The sequence below is a fragment of the Thalassophryne amazonica genome, chromosome 2, assembly GCF_902500255.1.
Source record: "Thalassophryne amazonica chromosome 2, fThaAma1.1, whole genome shotgun sequence".
Classification (NCBI taxonomy): domain Eukaryota; kingdom Metazoa; phylum Chordata; class Actinopteri; order Batrachoidiformes; family Batrachoididae; genus Thalassophryne; species Thalassophryne amazonica.
Window position 1 is genome coordinate 38,007,126 of NC_047104.1, and position 18,466 is coordinate 38,025,591.

The 18,466-nt window shown below is 42.9% G+C and overlaps 1 protein-coding gene across 1 annotated transcript in view; it reads left to right on the plus strand.

Moving 5' to 3' along the window:
- Positions 1-18,466, plus strand: part of LOC117503539 (vacuolar protein sorting-associated protein 13C-like) — a 305,374-nt gene that overhangs the window by 109,860 nt on the left and 177,048 nt on the right. Inside the window, 4 exon segments of the mRNA XM_034162801.1 lie at positions 512-584; positions 837-931; positions 13,947-14,100; positions 14,619-14,698. Coding sequence (XP_034018692.1) covers positions 512-584; positions 837-931; positions 13,947-14,100; positions 14,619-14,698 — 402 coding nt within the window.

An 18,466-nucleotide genomic window follows, 5' to 3' on the forward strand; every position in this document is an offset into this window, starting at 1 on the left:
TGAATTAGCTCTTCGTCCGCCATGCTAAACTTCAGCTCACGAATGTTTGAAGCACGTCAGACCCTTGACAAACAGTACACGCAGCGAGTAAGCAAGAAAATGTTTAAAAAATGCTTTTTAATAATCAATTCTTGGACATTTTGGATCGATTCAGAATCTTAATAAATAAGAATCGCGATTCGGACGTGAATCTTTTTTTTTTCCCGGCACCCCTACTAATTTACTTAACTAGCAGTGAGATTATGAAAACGTGAGGCAGGGTTGGTGAGCTCTGCTTTAGAGCCTTGGTACTTCTGGTTTTACGAAAAGGTTTGAGACCTGGTCACTAATCATTGACCAAAAACTCACTGGACGTTTTGGTACACGAGCTCGCTAGAAAATCCTATGTACTGCTGGAATGACTCGATAAATATGGATAACTGCTTTGCTTGGGGGGTTTCTGGTCAGACCCAAAGCACTTGCATGAAGTGGAGGGTGCAGTAATGTGCCATCAGGGTCTCATCTGTTCCAGGTGCTGTCATTAGCAGAGGCCAGACCACGAGTGCTAAGCCTTCACCCCGCCCTCCTCGACACCATGGAAACAGGTTGGTGTTCCCTGCACTGTAACTATTTAAATTTTTTAAGTGTAAGTACAGACATTCACACGCACTGCTGTTGCAAATAGCAAAATTCCTCATGGCTGAGGGCCAGAAACCTGCTTTTGTTTCAACTTAAAATGTTTTTGTGACTTTGGGGCACTAGTTCTGTTTTTTTTTTTTTCTGATGCTGTAGTTTTACAGCAGTCTGAGCTGAGAATCCACATGGAAATGATTTTTTTTTTTGCTGCTGTATGTCAGATTCAGACACAAGTGAGAAGTCTGTGGATGAGGACCAGCAGCTCTCTGTTCACGAGGAACTCACAGACCTTCACTTCAAGTTTGAGGTCAAAGAGGTAAGATGTCATTCTGATCAAAAACCTGGGACTCTGTCAAACACACTCACACAACAACCTGAGAGCTGATATTCGTCTTTGTCCTGATGATCTGGACCAAAACAACAAACCTGCCCTTATTTCAGACTTCATTTTGACAGCAACATTACACTACAGATGAAATGCCTCGATTATAATCTCAGAGGTTAGAGGTTAACATCAGCTGTGAGTACCTGAGATCTCTAAAGCACTTAGGAATAAACAAAGGAGGTTCTCAGATAGTGTAGTCTGTGTCTCCAAGTGCAGAATGTGGCTTGACATTGTCTTGCTGAAATAAACAGGGACGTCCCTGTTTATTTCAGCAAGACAATGTCAAGCCACATTCTGCACTTGTTACAACAGCGTGGCTTCGTAGTAAAAGAGTGCGGGTACTAGATTGGCCTGCCTGCAGTCCAGACCTGTCACCCATTGAAAATGTCTGGTGCATTATGAAGCGCAAAATACGACAACGGAGACCCCGGACTGTTGAACAACTGAATCTGGACAACTTTCTACATGTAAGCGGCAACGCCAAAAACCAACATTGAATGCCCGTGACCTTCGATCCCTCAGGTGGCACTGCATTAAAAACCGACATCATTGTGTAAAGGATCTTACCGCGTGGGCTCAGGAACACTTCAGGAAACCATTGTCAGTTAACACAGTTCGTCGCTACATCTACAAGTGCAAGCTAAAACTCAACCATGCAAAACAAAAGACATACATCAATAACATCCAGAAACGCCACCGCCTTCTCTGGGCCCAAGCTCATTTGAAATGGACAGACGCAAAGTAGAAAAGTGTGCTATGGTCTGATGAGTCCACATTTCAAATTGTTTTTGGAAATCATGAATGTCGTGTCCTCTGGCCAAAAGAGGGGAAAAAAGACCATCCAGATTGTTACCAGCACAAAGCCCAAAAGCCAGCATCTGTGATGGTATGGGGGTGTGGTAGTGCCCATGACATGGGCAGTTTACACATCTGTGATGGCACCATCAGTGCTTAAAGGTACATCCAGGTTTTGGAGCAACTAGGGACAGGTATTGATAAGATATTATCGATTCTGCTTATCGATCCGATTCGTTATCGATTCCCTTATCGATACCGCTTGTGAATTTTCTGTGTACTAAAAGTAGTATTTACAAGTTTTCTATGTCAGCAACATTTTGAGCCTTAAAGTAAATAAATATGAAATTGGTCACTGGATCCTTGATCTCTGGACATAAATAAAAATAAGCAAAATCTGTTGTTTTTGTCAAAAGCATTTCTTTTCAGACATTTTGGCATGAATGTCTCTCTGGACCTCTGAGCTGAGCTCAGACGGCTGCTGCACGTCAGCGCAGCATGTCTCAATTTGGAAGGAAAAAACATTTTGATCAATTGTAGTTAGTTTGTATTACAACATTTGAAAAGAGGTGTCAGTTGATTTAAACGGCGTCTTGCTTTGAAGTTATTAATTCCGACTGGACCGTATCATTCTAACTTGACTCGGCAGAGAGCCGTGCAGCGTTTGGAGCTGTGTGAACAGAACGGAGGACAATTCTCATTTCTTTCTCGCAAGAAGACTGCAGTCCCAGTTAGTGAATTTAATCTGCACAAAGGTGACTCAAGATTGACATATTCAGGGATGAAAGTGGTGAAAAACAAAAAAAGCTGAAACCCAAAATTACCCCCAAACACCACCCGAAATCTAGAAGCTCTGAAATGCAATCTGGGACTATTCCAGACAATAAATTGCAGTGAGTGTAGCATCCATTTTGATGAGGAAAAAACTAACTTTCCTTATTCAAATTCATTCCAGTAGTATTCTGCTCTTACCTGGATGCAGCAGTTTTCTAGCTTGGCAGATAGTTCTGGCAGAAATCACTGACGAAATTAACAAATTGAAAATCTGGTTTGACCGAAACAAATTGTCATTAAACTTAAATAAAACAGGGATGAAGTGGAGGTGTAAGAGTCACTAGGTGTTCACAGGAAACACTTACTTATTTCTATATTTATGTTCATTGTTAGTTGGTTTTATATTTTCTGTTATGTTTTTAAACAGGTTCTTTTTCTCTTTCTCTAAAATTGTATTGTAGCATTATTAGTTATTATTAAAATTATTGTTGTTGTTGCTATTATTATTACTAATATATAAACAAAAATAAATAAAAAAAATTACAACTTGTAATACATTTGACTCTTTGACGACAACAAATGCTGAGTCATTAATTATGATACAGAAAACAAATGCACACAAATGTGCTGAAATGCGAACAGCTTAATGCTAATTTTAACATTGAAAATGCCATAGATGTTCTAATGTGTTAGCATTGGTCCCATTTTCAAGTTATAAAATACATCTATCAATTGTTTCAGAAGACCATAACAGGTCGGTTTAACATTAAAAAAGGTAAATATTACTCACAGACATATGCTGTTTGGGGTTTTAGCGGGGAAAAATTAACATTAAGCGAAATAAAACAAAGAACCACAAAGCAGCAGGTCAGATCAATGCTTCATTACTTTAAGTGTCAAAGAAGAGCCACGCTGCAGAAACAGTCGATTACAGACCATGCAGGAGTTCTGTAATCGACGAAGAGACATGAACATTTTCCCGACAAACACCCCCAAAAACAACAGCCGCTCTGAAGGACCGATAAGGGAATCATTATAGTTCCACCTTAGAATTGGAATATAATGTATAAGATATAAGTTACTGAATTTTCAATAAGCAAAAAGGCTGATGTCGGTGAATTGAATAATTTCTTAACGATACCCGATAAAAACCGGTTCTCCATACCCAACCCTAGGAGCAACACATGCTGCCATCCACGCAATGTCTTTTTCATGGACGTCCTTGTTTATTTCAGCAAGACAATGCCAAGCCACATTCTGCACTTGTTACAACAGTGTGCCTTCATAGTAAAAGAGTACAGGTATGAGACTGGCCTGCCTGCAGTCCAGACCTATCACCCATTGAAAATGTGCGGTGCATTATGAAGCGCAAAATACAACAATGGAGACCCCAGACTGTTGAACAACTGAAGTCATACATCAAGTAAGAATGTGAAAGAATTCCACCTACAAAGCTTCAACAATGAGTGTCCTCAGTTCCCAAACACTTACTGAGTGTTGTTAGAAGGAAAGGTGATGTAACACAATGGTAAACATACCACTGTCCCAGCTTTTTTGAAACATGTTGCAGGCATCCATTTCAAAATGAGCAAATATTTGCACAAAAACAATGACCTTTATCAGTTTGAACATTAAATATCTTGTGTTTGTGGTGTATTCAATTGAATATCGTTTGAAGAGGATTTGAAAATCATTGTATTCTCTTATTATATACATTTTACACAACGTCCCAACTTTAATGGAATTGTATTGTAACTAACAAATATCTACAGTAGTGTTCAGAATAATAGTAGTGCTATGTGACTAAAAAGATTAATCCAGGTTTTGAGTATATTTCTTATTGTTACATGGGAAACAAGGTGCCAGTAGATTCAGTAGAGTCTCACAAATCCAACAAGACCAAGCATTCATGATATGCACACTCTTAAGGCTATGAAATTGGGCTATTAGTAAAAAAAAAGTAGACAAGGGGGTGTTCACAATAATAGTAGTGTGGCATTCAGTCAGTGAGTTTGTCAGTTTTGTGGAACAGGTGTGAATCAGGTGTCCCCTATTTAAGGATGAAGCCAGCACCTGTTGAACATGCTTTTCTCTTTGAAAGCCTGAGAGAAATGGGACGTTCAAGACATTGTTCAGAAGAACAGTGTAGTTTGATTAAAAAGTTGATTGGAGAGGGGAAAACTTATACGCAGATGCAAAAGCTTATAGGCTGTTCATCTACAATGATCTCCAATGCTTTAAAATGGACAAAAAACCAGAGACGCGTGGAAGAAAATGGAAAACAACCATCAAAATGGATAGAATAATAACCAGAATGGCAAAGGCTCACCCATTGATCAGCTCCAGGATGATCAAAGACAGTCTGGAGTTACCTGTAAGTGCTGTGACAGTTAGAAGATGCCTGTGTGAAGCTAATTTATTTGCAAGAATCCCCCGCAAAGTCCCTCTGTTAAATAAAAGACGTGCAGAAGAGGTTACAATTTGCCAAAGAACACATCAACTGGCCTAAAGAGAAATGGAGGAATAATTTGTGGACTGATGAGAGTAAAATTGTTCTTTTTGAGTCCAAGGGCTGCAGACACTTTGTGAGATGACCCTCAAACTCTGAATTCAAGCCACAGTTCACAGTGAAGACAGTGAAGCATGGTGGTGCAAGCATCATGATGTGGGCATTTTTCTTCTACTATGGTGTTGGGCCTATCCATCGCATACCAGGTTTCATGGATCAGTTTGGATATGTCAGAATACTTGAAGAGGTCATGTTGCCTTATGCTGAAGAGGACATGCCCTTGAAATGGGTGTTTCAACAAGACAATGACCCCAAGCATACTAGTAAACGAGCAAAATCTTGGTTCCAAACCAACAACATTAATGCCTCGCAGATGTGAAGAAATCATGAAAAACTGTGGTTATACAACTAAATACTAGTTTAGTGATTCACAGGATTACTAAAGAAGCAGTTTGAACATAATAGTTTTGAGTTTGTAGCATCAACAGCAGATGCTACTATTATTGTGAACACCCCCTTTTCTACTTTTTTTTTTTATTAATAGCCCAATTTTCCTTAAATAGGGGACACCTGATTCACACCTGTTTGTTCCACAAAATTGATGAACTCACTGACTGAATGCCACACTACTACACTCAACAAAAATATAAATGCAACACTTTTGGTTTTGCTCCCATTTTGTATGAGATGAACTCAAAGATCTAAAACTTTTTCCACATACACAATATCACCATGTCCCTCAAATACTGTTCACAAACCAGTCTAAATCTGTGATAGTGAGCACTTCTCCTTTGCTGAGATAATCCATCCCACCTCACAGGTGTGCCATATCAAGATGCTGATTAGACACCATGATTAGTGCACAGGTGTGCCTTAAACTGTCCACAATAAAAGGCCACTCTGAAAGGTGCAGTTTTGTTTTATTGGGGGGGATACCAGTCAGTATCTGGTGTGACCACCATTTGTCTCATGCAGTGCAACACATCTCCTTCGCATAGAGTTGATCAGGTTGTCAATTGTGGCCTGTGGAATGTTGGTCCACTCCTCTTCAATGGCTGTGCGAAGTTGCTGGATATTGGCAGGAACTGGTACACGCTGTCGTATACGCCAATCCAGAGCATCCCAGACATGCTCAATGGGTGACATGTCCGGTGAGTATGCCGGCCATGCAAGAACTGGGACATTCAGCTTCCAAGAATTGTGTACAGATCCTTGCAACATGGGGCCGTGCATTATCCTGCTGCAACATGAGGTGATGTTCTTGGATGTATGGCACAACAGTGGGCCTCAGGATCTCGTCACGGTATCTCTGTGCATTCAAAATGCCATCAATAAAATGCACCTGTGTTCTTCGTCCATAACAGACGCCTGCCCATACCATAACCCCACCGTCACCATGGGCCACTCGATCCACAACATTGACATCAGAAAACCGCTCACCCACACAACGCCACACACGCTGTCTGCCATCTGCCCTGAACAGTGTGAACCGGGATTCATCCGTGAAGAGAACACCTCTCCAACGTGCCAAACGCCAGCGAATGTGAGCATTTGCCCACTCAAGTCGGTTACGACGACGAACTGGAGTCAGGTCGAGACCCCGATGAGGACGACGAGCATGCAGATGAGCTTTCCTGAGACGGTTTCTGACAGTTTGTGCAGAAATTCTTTGGTTATGCAAACCGATTGTTTCAGCAGCTGTTCGAGTGGCTGGTCTCAGACGATCTTGGAGGTGAACATGCTGGATGTGGAGGTCCTGGGCTGGTGTGGTTACACGTGGTCTGCAGTTGTGAGGCTGGTTGGATGTACTGTCAAATTCTCTGAAACGCCTTTGGAGACAGCTTATGGTAGAGAAATGAACATTCAATACACTAGCAACAGCTCTGGTTGACATTCCTGCTGTCAGCATGCCAACTGCACGCTCCCTCAAATCTTGCGACATCTGTGGCATTGTGCTGTGTGATAAAACTGCACCTTTCAGAGTGGCCTTTTATTGTGGGCAGTCTAAGGCACACCTGTGCACTAATCATGGTGTCTAATCAGCATCTTGATATGGCACACCTGTGAGGTGGGATAGATTATCTCAGCAAAGGAGAAGTGCTCACTGTCACAGATTTAGACTGGTTTGTGAACAATATTTGAGGGAAATGGTGATATTGTGTATGTGGAAAAAGTTTTAGATCTTTGAGTTCATCTCATACAAAATGGGAGCAAAACCAAAAGTGTTGCGTTTATATTTTTGTTGAGTGTATTATTGTGAACACCCCCATGGTGATATTGTGTATGTGGAAAAAGTTTTAGATCTTTGAGTTCATCTCATACAAAATGGGAGCAAAACCAAAAGTGTTGCGTTTATATTTTTGTTGAGTGTATTATTGTGAACACCCCCTTTTCTACTTTTTTTTTTTTTTTACTAATAGCCCAATTTCATAGCCTTAAGAGTGTGCATATCATGAATGCTTGGTCTTGTTGGATTTGTGAGAATCTACTGAATCTACTGGTACCTTGTTTCCCATGTAACAATAAGAAATATACTCAAAACCTGGATTAATCTTTTTAGTCACATAGCACTACTATTATTCTGAACACTGCTGTACTTCAGCTTGTCTGATAGGTTCCAGATTAACTTTTATTCTCTGAATTCTCCTCTTCATCCGATGACAACGTGATAGATCTTTAAACCAGATTTAGGACAACATACTAAAGATAAGTTATGACTAGATTTGGATCTAGATTTCTGACTAAAAAAGAAGTCATGTGATCTTATTCCTTTGCCAGGTCCAAAACACCCCAGGCTCATTTTTATCATCAAGTCCTAATTTAGGATTTTTATTCTGAGCCAGATCCAAACACTTCAGGCCCAGTCTTCCACCTGGAACAAAGCATACAGTGCAAGTGTCATTACTAGTTTACATCCGACACTGCTGTGATTTTCGCACACCCAGTGCTTTCATTGTTTAAATGGGAGTTGTACTTTTGTGCATCTCTGTACCCATTGGCATGTTGGTCTTAAATTGAGGAGTGGTCAGGAGCTGTGCTGCTTCATTTGTCATTAGGCAGCAGAAAGCAATTGCACCAAATTCCACCAGAAACCTGTTCTAAAATAAAATGCAGTTTTTCTCATTTTCTAAGATGTTATATTCACATAGGCCTTGCATAGGTGAGTTCACAACACATGTACGTACACTCTCCTACACACAGAGAAGTGCCTTTGGTGCACATACTCCGCCTCTTCACTTATCAGATAAAATGCAACTGACATAAAAAGAAAAAATAAAAATTAAATGAAAGGTAATTGGAAAAAAAAAAAACTTGAGTACCTCTGGTTTATACTAAGTAAATAAATAAATAAATAAATTGCTGTCCCTGAATTTGCAGGCAATGAGCACCAGGTGGAGGCTGACCACGGGAGGGCCTGTGGTTCATATTCCATTTGACTGTGTCTGAGATGGAGGTGGAGCAGCTGTTGTAGGAGTTAAAGGCTGAACTTGCTTTACCTCAGGACACTGTGATGGATGCTGCTCCTGTTAACTGCCCACACACTTTGGTGCTTGGCATGTAGAGCCGTTCCCTTGTCAGGAAACTTCTCACTTCTGTCACCTGTGACCACCATCTGAATATCAATGCTCCAAATTCAAGCACACGACTCTTAAGGGGCATGACAGACAGCAGAATGAATGGTGCAGTTCATGTTATTTCCAAATTTCACCCATGATTCATTCACTAAAGGCAACCCCTTTGCATTGTACATGTTACTTTGCATGCAGATTACATGCGGATGCCGCCTGGTTCACGGCTCATGTACTCCTTGTAGTTCTGGATTTGCATCAGGAATAACATCTGCTGTGGAACTTGTGCAAGAGCAATATGTGGAACGATATCAGATCCACTATGGTGACCCAGAGCAAAAATAGTTGGAACCAAAAGAAATTTGTTGCATTTTGCACCCCGTCCAGTACACTATGGACTTTACACTGTGTGCTATAGATTTATCAGGAACAGGCCCTTCATCGATACTATAATAGCCAAGTGGCCTCTGTGTGCAAGCGTGTGTATGGCTTCCAACACAGAGAAACTGGGAAGAGCTGACATTTGCCGTTTGGTATGCTTATGTATTTTAGGTCAAGGATGAATGCTGTGAAAACAGAAAGCTGATAGGATAAATATTTTTGGAGAAATTAGTGATATTACCTAAGAACAGTGAACATTGGAGATTGTGCTGCAATGCACCATGGGAGCTCAGGGTTTTGGGGTTTTAAATGCTGTTGTGGTTCATGTTAGTTTAACAGTGTTGCTAGTGTTATTGATTTATTGTGGTTTTGTAGTCAATTGGTTTAGTCAGTTGAGTTAAGTGTCATGTTGCCGTTACCATGAGTGAAAAGTGTAGTCTTCCGCCACATCTCATGTCACATCACGTTTGTGGGTGCGTAAAATTAAAAGCACCTGCTCTCTGGGTATGTGCCTGCATACATGGGTGCGTATAACTTTAATCATGGAGAAAATGGGGAGAGCTGACATTTACAGTTTGGTATGTATTTGGGGTCAAAGATGAACTTGCGCCAGAACAGAAAGTTGATAGGACTAATATTTTTGAAGAAACTATGGATAATAGTATACAAATAATGAATGTTTGAGTTCAATGGTACGAATATTTCATGAGGTAAGAGCTGGAACATACCATTCAATGAGGCAAAACATTCATTATTTGTCTTATATAACGGTTAAAATAGATCATTGTCATTTGTTATTTTATTAATTTATAAACAACAGTAAAAGGACTTACATTTTGGTGTTCCACTGTGACGTGTAGTCCAGTGATGCTGTGCACTGACTTCGGACTTCCAAAAAAAAAGACTTTGTGTAGTTCCTCAGTCCAGCCAGAATTCACATCAGTGTTCCATGTAAACAGTTCTTAATGCATCCAGATGGCTTACAGCGGAGTGGATTATGTGTGTGTGTGTGTGTGTGTGTGTGTGTGTGTGTGTGTGTGTGTGTGTGTGTGTGTGTGTGTGTGTGTGTGTGTGTGTGTGTGTGTGTGTGTGGCAGCGTCAGTTAACTCAGTCAAATAATCATGTCGCTGTCCCGCGCGCGCACACGCAACCGGCTCGGTCCAGCTGTGTACCTCCTCAGTGCAGTGAAAAAAAAAGTCACATCAGAAATGAGTCCAGGTTTTCTTTCTCTTCCTGCTAACAGACAGCACAGTGAATTTGTTTTGTGTGTGTGTGTGTGTGTGTGTGTGTGTGTGTGTGTGTGTGTGTGTGTGTGTGTTACAAGAATTAGCAGTGTCAGTTAGCTCAAATTATGTCTCAGGAGAGTCATGTCCCCCACGCAACCTGGTCGGTGCTTGTGAGTGAATGAACAACAAAAATAAGACTGTATACGTCCTCAGTGCAGCGAAAAAAAAAATCACATCAGAAATGAGTCCGGCTTCTGTTCTTTCTTCCTGCTAACAACCTCCAGGCAGCACAGTGGATTGGTTTTGTGTGTGTGCGTGCGCGAGCATGCGTGGGCACGCACATACTCGTGCACGAGCATGTGTGTACGCGTGAACGAGTATGCGCGCATGTGCATGAGGATGTGCGCGCATGCACATGAATGCAATGGTACCAAACATATAGAACCAAATTTGCACCCTAAATGGAACCAAGCCGCACTCTGAATGCAATGCAACACAAATGGGATGAATTAATCCATGTCATGTGACATACAAAGCACCAATCAAATGACAAGGCTCCACTCAGCCGTTATATAGTGGTCCCTTGCTATAATGCGGTTCACCTTTCGTGGCCTCGCAGTTTCGCGGATTTTTTTAGTGCAATTTTGCATGCTGTTTTTTTTTTTTTTTTTTTTTTAACAGCGCATTGTGTTCAGCATCCTTATCAGGTGGGCCGGTCGCGGCACCGGTCGGCATCACCCCGATTGCTCTCCCTGCCTCCGATGCGCTTTCTGCGGGCTCGGTAAACGCAGCAGCGGGCCACTCACACTGCCCTCCTGTCTGCTGTGCAGAGCTGCGCCAAATCTGGCAACAGGTCCACAGACTACGCTCACTGTTTTGATGCAGATGTTGACCGCAGCCGCAGAGCTCCGTGGCCACCGAGAGAGGACTTGGATTCTTTGCGGGTCCTGCATCCATACCTCCGGAGGCAGTGAGCGGAGGGAGAGTTCTGCGTGTGTCTGTTTATAATCTTCTCGCCAAGAAGAAAAAAGAGTGTTTACACAGGAGAGAAAAGTAAGAAAATGTTAATGCCTGTTTGAGAAAAGTGTAAAGTGTGTAGTGAGGGGTTTTACAGCCTTAAAACATCTATAATAATTTAAAAAAATAGCGATGACTACTTCGCGGATCTCGCTTATCACGGGTTATTTTTAGAACGTAACTCCCGCGATAAACGAGGGACCACTGTATAACTAACAACACTGAACAATCTGATAATTACATTCAGGACTCACATGCCATTCCAGCAGGGGGTGGTAAATCATCTATATATTAAAAGAGTATGTGCATGATTTTATTTAGTAAGTTCAATGTAAGTACCTAATAGAATTGTAAATACATTAAAAATCCATGGATGACACAAGAAAGTGAAAACACTTATTGCCATTGTGGTCCATTTAAAAACCCAGTGATAAAATAATAATAACAATAATATAATAATAATAATAATAATAATAGTAATAGTGTGTATATGATAACAAGAACCTAAACAATTTATACGAGGTCTATTAGAAAAGAAACCGACTTTTTTTATTTATTCAAAAACTATATGGATTTGAATCACGTGTGATTGCGTCAGACAAGCTTGAACCCTCGTGCGCATGCGTGAGTTTTCCACGCCTGTCGGTTGCGTCATTCGCCTGTGAGCAGGCTTTGAGTGAGGAGTGGTCCACCCCCTCGGCGGATTTTCATTGTCAGGAAATGGCGGAATGATTTGGGCTTTTTTTCCATCAGAATTCTTTCAGAAACTTTTAGAGACTGGCAGCTGGAAACCATTAGAAAAATTTATCTGGCTTTCGGTGAAAATTTTACGGGCTTCACAGAGAATAAGGACTGTTACTACAGCTTTAAGGACGCTCGGTGCGCCGCTCTCCGTGCCGCCATCGAGAGCCACAAACCACCGGATCATTTCTAAACGGATGGCTCTTTGGATCCGAGACCATCGTGCACTTTCTCTGGTTATCACAAGAGCTGGACATCAGCCATTTTCCGTCAGATTTCACTTTTAACAAGAGATTTTGTCAAGGAAAGCCGAGCGGAGGCTTCGCGCGTCACGACCGATTTGCTGATGGAGCGAGACAAAGGAACACCTCTGTTTTGGTCTCACAGGACGGCTTTGAGATGGCGTTCAGACAGCTGTCAGTGGTTTTTCCATCGAGTGATTATCCAAGAAATTGTGGACGTGCCTGGACATGCCAGAACATGTCCCGTGAGGCTTCATCACGGCGTTGCTTTGCGCCATGCGGCACTGCCGCGACGCGCGGAATTCCTACGCACGTCTGTCTCAATGTGCCGAAAAAGTGCTGATGTCCACGTCTTTTCACAATTCCTGTGCTAGTCAGACGACGTCCCGGATAAAACACAGCGTCCAGTTTGGAAATGAACGGCACATTCCACTGTTACAGGAGTTTTTGTCATGGAAAGAGGAGTGGAGGCTTCGTGGCGGTGCCGCATGGCTCACAGCAATGCCGTGATGAAGACTCACGGGACATGTTCTGGCATGTCCAGGCACATCCACAATTTCTCGGATAATCACTCGATGGAAAAACCACCGACAGCTGCCTGAACGCCATCTCAAAGCCGTCCTGTGAGACCAAAATGGAGGTGTTCCTTTGTCTCGCTCCATCAGCAAATCGGTCGTGACGCGCGAAGCCTCCGCTCGGCTTTCCATGACAAAATCTCTTGTTAAAAGTGAAATCTGCCGGAAAATGGTTGATGTCCAGCTCTTGTGATAACCAGAGAAAGTGCACACGACGGTCTCGGATCCACAGAGCCATCCGTTTAGAAATTATCCGGTGGTTTGTGGCTCTCGATGGCGGCACGGAGCGCGGCGTGCCGAGCGTCCTTAAAGCTGTAGTAACAGTCCTTATTCTCTGTGAAGCCCGTAAAATTTTCACCGATAACCAGATAAATTTTTCTAATGGTTTCCAGCTGCCAGTCTCTAACAGTTTCTGAAAAAATTCTGATGGAAAAAAGCCCAAATCATTCCGCCATTTCCTGACAATGAAAATCTGCCGAGGGGGTGGACCACTCCTCACTCAAAGCCTGCTCACAGGCGAATGACGCAACCGACAGGCGTGGAAAAACTCACGCATGCGCACGAGGGTTCAAGATTGTCTGACGCAATCACACGTGATTCAAATCCATATAGTTTTTGAAAAAATAAAAAGGTTGGTTTCTTTTCTAATAGATCTCGTATTTTATAAACACTACCCAATCTAGAGCCCATGGATCCCCATGGGCAATGTACTGGTTATGTTTTATGATGTAACAGATGATTACTTCTTAACAGACCATTGTAAGAAACCAACAGCCAGCCTATCAGATGTGAGACTACAGCAGCCGTAAAACTAAATTTATTATATACGTGTATATACACACACATACACACACACTTAACATTACAAATTAGACTGGATTTTGTATTTCTAATAATTTATAATCTCTAGTTTTCAGTAAATTAAACATTGTTTTCATCTGTCAATGCTCCTCAATTTTGGAAATTGTGTCAAATTTATTCCTGAGTCTTTTTTTATGCTTTCTACACCGTAGAGTTATTTAATTGTTTTTCAAAGCATGTCCATATACTTTATTCCTGTTCACTTATTATTAGTTGTAATTATTATGATTCCACTGAGTATACTGTGTGCATCCAGGTGCTGTTGGAGCTGACTCAGCAGGCCAGAGAAGAAAAAACACTTTTGTCCTTTAACATCTGTCAGCTGGGCACTGAGGGGAAGAGGCGGAGTTTCGACATGAGTATCACCTCTTACTTGCGTAGAGTCACACTGGCTTACTGCGATTTAGCAGGTACGAAATTGACTTATTTCAGCTTCAAAACATAACTACAACTGCAAATCAGGAAAAGTTGGGATATGAAAAATGCAAATCAAAACTAAACACAGTGATTCTTCTTGCAGACCTTACAAACCCAACATACAGTATTTCATGCTTTGTGTGGCTGATTTCATTTAATATACATCCATTGCTGAATTTCAAGCCTGCAATACTTTCCAAAAAAAGTTTGGATTAAAATTCGAGACATTCAGTGACTTGGAAGTGTTCATATTTCCATCATTTAAATTATCACAAGGAAACTGGCTGATATTTAGAATAAATTGTCCGAACTTTTTTTGAGGTGTGTTCAGACCTGAAATTCAGGAATGGATGTACAAGTATATCAACAAATGAAATGAGGTTGACCATACAAATGAGATATGTTGGGTTCATACTGTCTGCAAGGAAATAAGTCATTACAAATTTTTGTTTGTTTGTTGTTGTTTTTGTGTGTAAAAATGTTTTTTTTTTTTAATATTACTACATTTGAGATGGTGGCACTCGACCTCTTCATCTGATCAGCACCTCAGAGCAGCAGGGCACTGACTTCCTGAAGGTCAAATACACCAAAGTGAGTATGTTCACATTCAGTGCGAACAGGTGCCTGTGAATCCCAAACTGGTTTGAGTGTTAGGGTTTGTTTAGCAGAGCCAAGTTCATTCATTCATTCATTCATTCATTCATCTTCTACCGCGTAGTGCAATTAAGGGTCGCGGGGGGCTGGAGCCTATCCCAGCAGTCATAGGGCGCAAGGCGGGGTACACTCAGGACAGGACGCCAGTCTGTCACAGGGCCACAAACAGACAAAAAAAAACACAGACACACCCACACACACACCTAAGGACAATTGTAAAGATTCCAATCCACCTAACCTGCATGTCTTTGGATGTGGGAGGAAACCGGAGCACCCGGAGGAAACCCACGCAAACACGGGGAGAACATGCAAACTCCACACAGAAAGGCCACGGGAATTGAACCCACGACCTTCTCGCTGTGAGGCAACAGTGCTAACCACTAATCCACCGTGCTGCCCTCAGAGCCAAGACCATCAGCGGACTAATTATCTTCCGATAAATTTTGGTCCGATAATTTTTTAGACCGCTAACATTTATGAAGCCTGACATGAAAGATTTGAGTGTAGTAGATGTGCAGTTATATCCTCTGCAAACAGAGAAGAGCTAGGAGAAACTGCTCTATCCTCTGCAAACAGAGAAGAGCTGCTTACAGAAAAGGAAAAAGAATCTCATTTCTTTTAACCCCATACTAGTTTGCTGGTAATGTCATCCAGAGGCATACAGTTTTAACTTAGGGTTAAAATTTTAACAAAACTAATTTCAGACAAGTTATTTAAAGATAAAGATAAACTTTATTGATCTCAGAGGAGAAATTCACGTTACGTCAGCTCTTAAACAACACACAAGGTGGGTGCAAGTAAAGGAGAATGTTCATCAAACAGCGTGTGCAAGGATAAGCAATAATAATACTTGTAACTGTACAAGACATAAGAAATGAGGTAGAAATAGAATATATATATATATATATATATATATATATATATATATATATCTCCATAATACCTATAGCGATGCAGGCCGGGAGGAGGACTTGGGTGAATGCAGAGGCCTGATTAATCCGCCTGTTCCGATTACTGCCTTTAACATCAAAACACCTAGTTGGGAAGAAATCCAAACTGTTGTCATGGCTGCCAGGTCCAGCTCAGCACCTGGACCCAATGGGGTACCTTACTTGGTGTATAAAAGGTGCCCCAAGCTCCTGTGGAGGATCTTGAGGGTGATCTGGAGGAGGGGTAAGGTGGCCCAACAGTGGAGATCCGCAGAAGGGGTTTGGGTTCCAAAGGAGGAGAGGTCAACCACCATTGAGCAGTTTAGAACCATCTCACTGCTTAACGTTGAGGGGAAGATATTTTTCAGTATCCTCTCCCAGCGGCTGTCAGTCTACCTCCTGAAGAATCAGTACATCGACACCTCAGTGCAAAAGGGGGGGATCCCAGGGTTTCCAGGATGCCTGGAACACAGTGGTGTGGTAACACAACTGATTAGAGAGGCCCGAGAAGGGAAAGGAAACCTGGCGGTACTATGGTTGGACTTAGCCAATGCGTATGGTTCCATACCTCACAAGCTAGTGGAGGCGGCATTGGAGAGGCACCACGTCCCGAGCAACATCAAAGTCCTCATTATGGATTATTATAATAGCTTTAACTTAAGGTTCACTTCTGGCACAGTTACATCAGAGTATCATCGGCTGGAGAAAGGGATTATCACGGGATATACTATTTCAGTGATACTCTTTGCCCTGGCCATGAACATGCTAGTCAAGTCTGCCGAGCCGGAATGTAGAGGCCCCCAAACTAAGTCTCGGATCTGGCAGCCTCCTATCAGGGCATTCATGGATGACCTGACAGTAACAACAGTGTCAGTTCCTGGGTGCAGAGGGATCCTCCAAGGTTTGGAGAGGTTAACCACCTGGGCTCGGATGCGCTTTAAGCCAGAAAAATCCAGGTCACTGGTCCTGAAGAGAGGGAAGGTGACTGATCAGTTCCACTTCTATCTAGGAGGTACCCGTATACCATCTGTCACAGAGAAACCTGTGAAGAGCCTTGGAAAAACCATTGACTGCTCCTTAAAGGATGCCGCCTCCATTAGGGCAACTAATGAACAATTAGAGAGTTGGCTGACAACAGTCGACAAGTCAGGTCTTCCGGGTAAATTCAAGGTGTGGTTATACCAGCATGGCATCCTGCCTAGAATACTGTGGCCATTGCTCGTGTATGAGTTTCCCATCTCTACGGTGGAAGGGTTTGAGAGGAGGATCATCAGCCGTCTGCGTCGTTGGTTGGGCTTACCTCGAAGCCTGAGCAGCATTGCCCTTTATGGCAATAAGACCAAGCTGATGCTCCCTATCAAAAGCCTTACTGAGGAGTTTAGGGTTATCAGAGCAAGAGAGGTGCTCCAATATAGGGATTCCAAGGACATGAAAGTATCCCAAGCAGGTATTGAGGTGAGGACTGGCAGAAAGTGGAAGGCACAGGAAGCTGTGGACCAGGCAGAAGCACGGCTGCGTCACAAGGAGCTTGTGGGTTCTGTGGCAATCGGCCGGGCGGGCCTGGGTACTATCCCAACAATCCACTATAACAAAACTGAGGGCAAGGTAAGGCAGGACCTGGTTCAACGCGAAGTGAGAGCTGGGGTTGAGGAGCAGCGTGCAAGCCAGATGGTGGGATTGAGACAACAGGGCGCATGGACCAGATGGGAGGGAGCCATAGAGAGGAAGATCTCATGGCCGGGGTTGTGGAAGGCAGAACCCTACCGCATTAAATTCTTAATCCAGTCAGTTTGTGATGTCCTACCCAGCCTGTCGAACCTTTTCACTTGGGGCAAGGCTGATACCTCAGCATGCCCCTTGTGCCAGTGGAGAGGAATTCTGGAGTACATCCTCAGCAGCTGCCCCAGAGCGCTGGCGGATGGTCGCTATCGTTGGCGTCATGACCAGGTGCTGAAAGTAGTTGCTGAGTCCATCAATACTGCCATAGTCCAGTGCGAGCACTTGAAACCATTAAGGTGGGAAATCTCGTTTGTGCGAGCTGGAGAACAACCACCCGCCCGACCGAAAGCCCAGACAGGTCTCCTGGGTGCAGGGAAGGACTGGCAGTTGAGGGTGGACCTGGGGAAACAGCTTCGCTTTCCTGAAAACATCTTGGAAACCAGTCTTAGACCAGACATCGTTCTGTTTTCAGAGTCATCTAAGCAGGTTATTATGCTGGAGCTTACAGTGCCCTGGGAGGACAGAATGGAGGAAGCCAGTGAGAGGAAGAGGGAGAAGTATGCTGAGCTGGTGGAGGAGTGTCGCAGACGGGGGTGGCATGCGAGGTGCCTTCCCGTCGAAGTTGGAGTAAGGGGCTTTGCAGGAAAGTCACTCTGCAAGGCCTATAGCCTCCTGGATATCACCGGAGCACGCAAGAGAAAGGCCATCACTGCAGCATTCGAGGCTGCAGAGAGAGCTTCACGGTGGTTGTGAATCAGGAGGGACAAGCAGTGGGCGACGGCTTCTTGGACACAGGCCAGGATTTGATCACTCCCGGTCGGGTCGCCTGGGCGAGGGGGTCTGAAGTTGGAAGACCCGAAACCCCCCATGACCCCAGGTACTATCACTGATGATGTGTCCAAGATTTTGCATTATGAAGTGTATGAAACCATTATGTATATGTGTATGTGTATGTGTGTATATGTGTGTATGTGTATGTGTATAGATGTGTGTGTGTGTATGTGTATGTATGTGTGTGTGTGTGTATGTATGTGTGTGTGTGTATGTATGTGTGTGT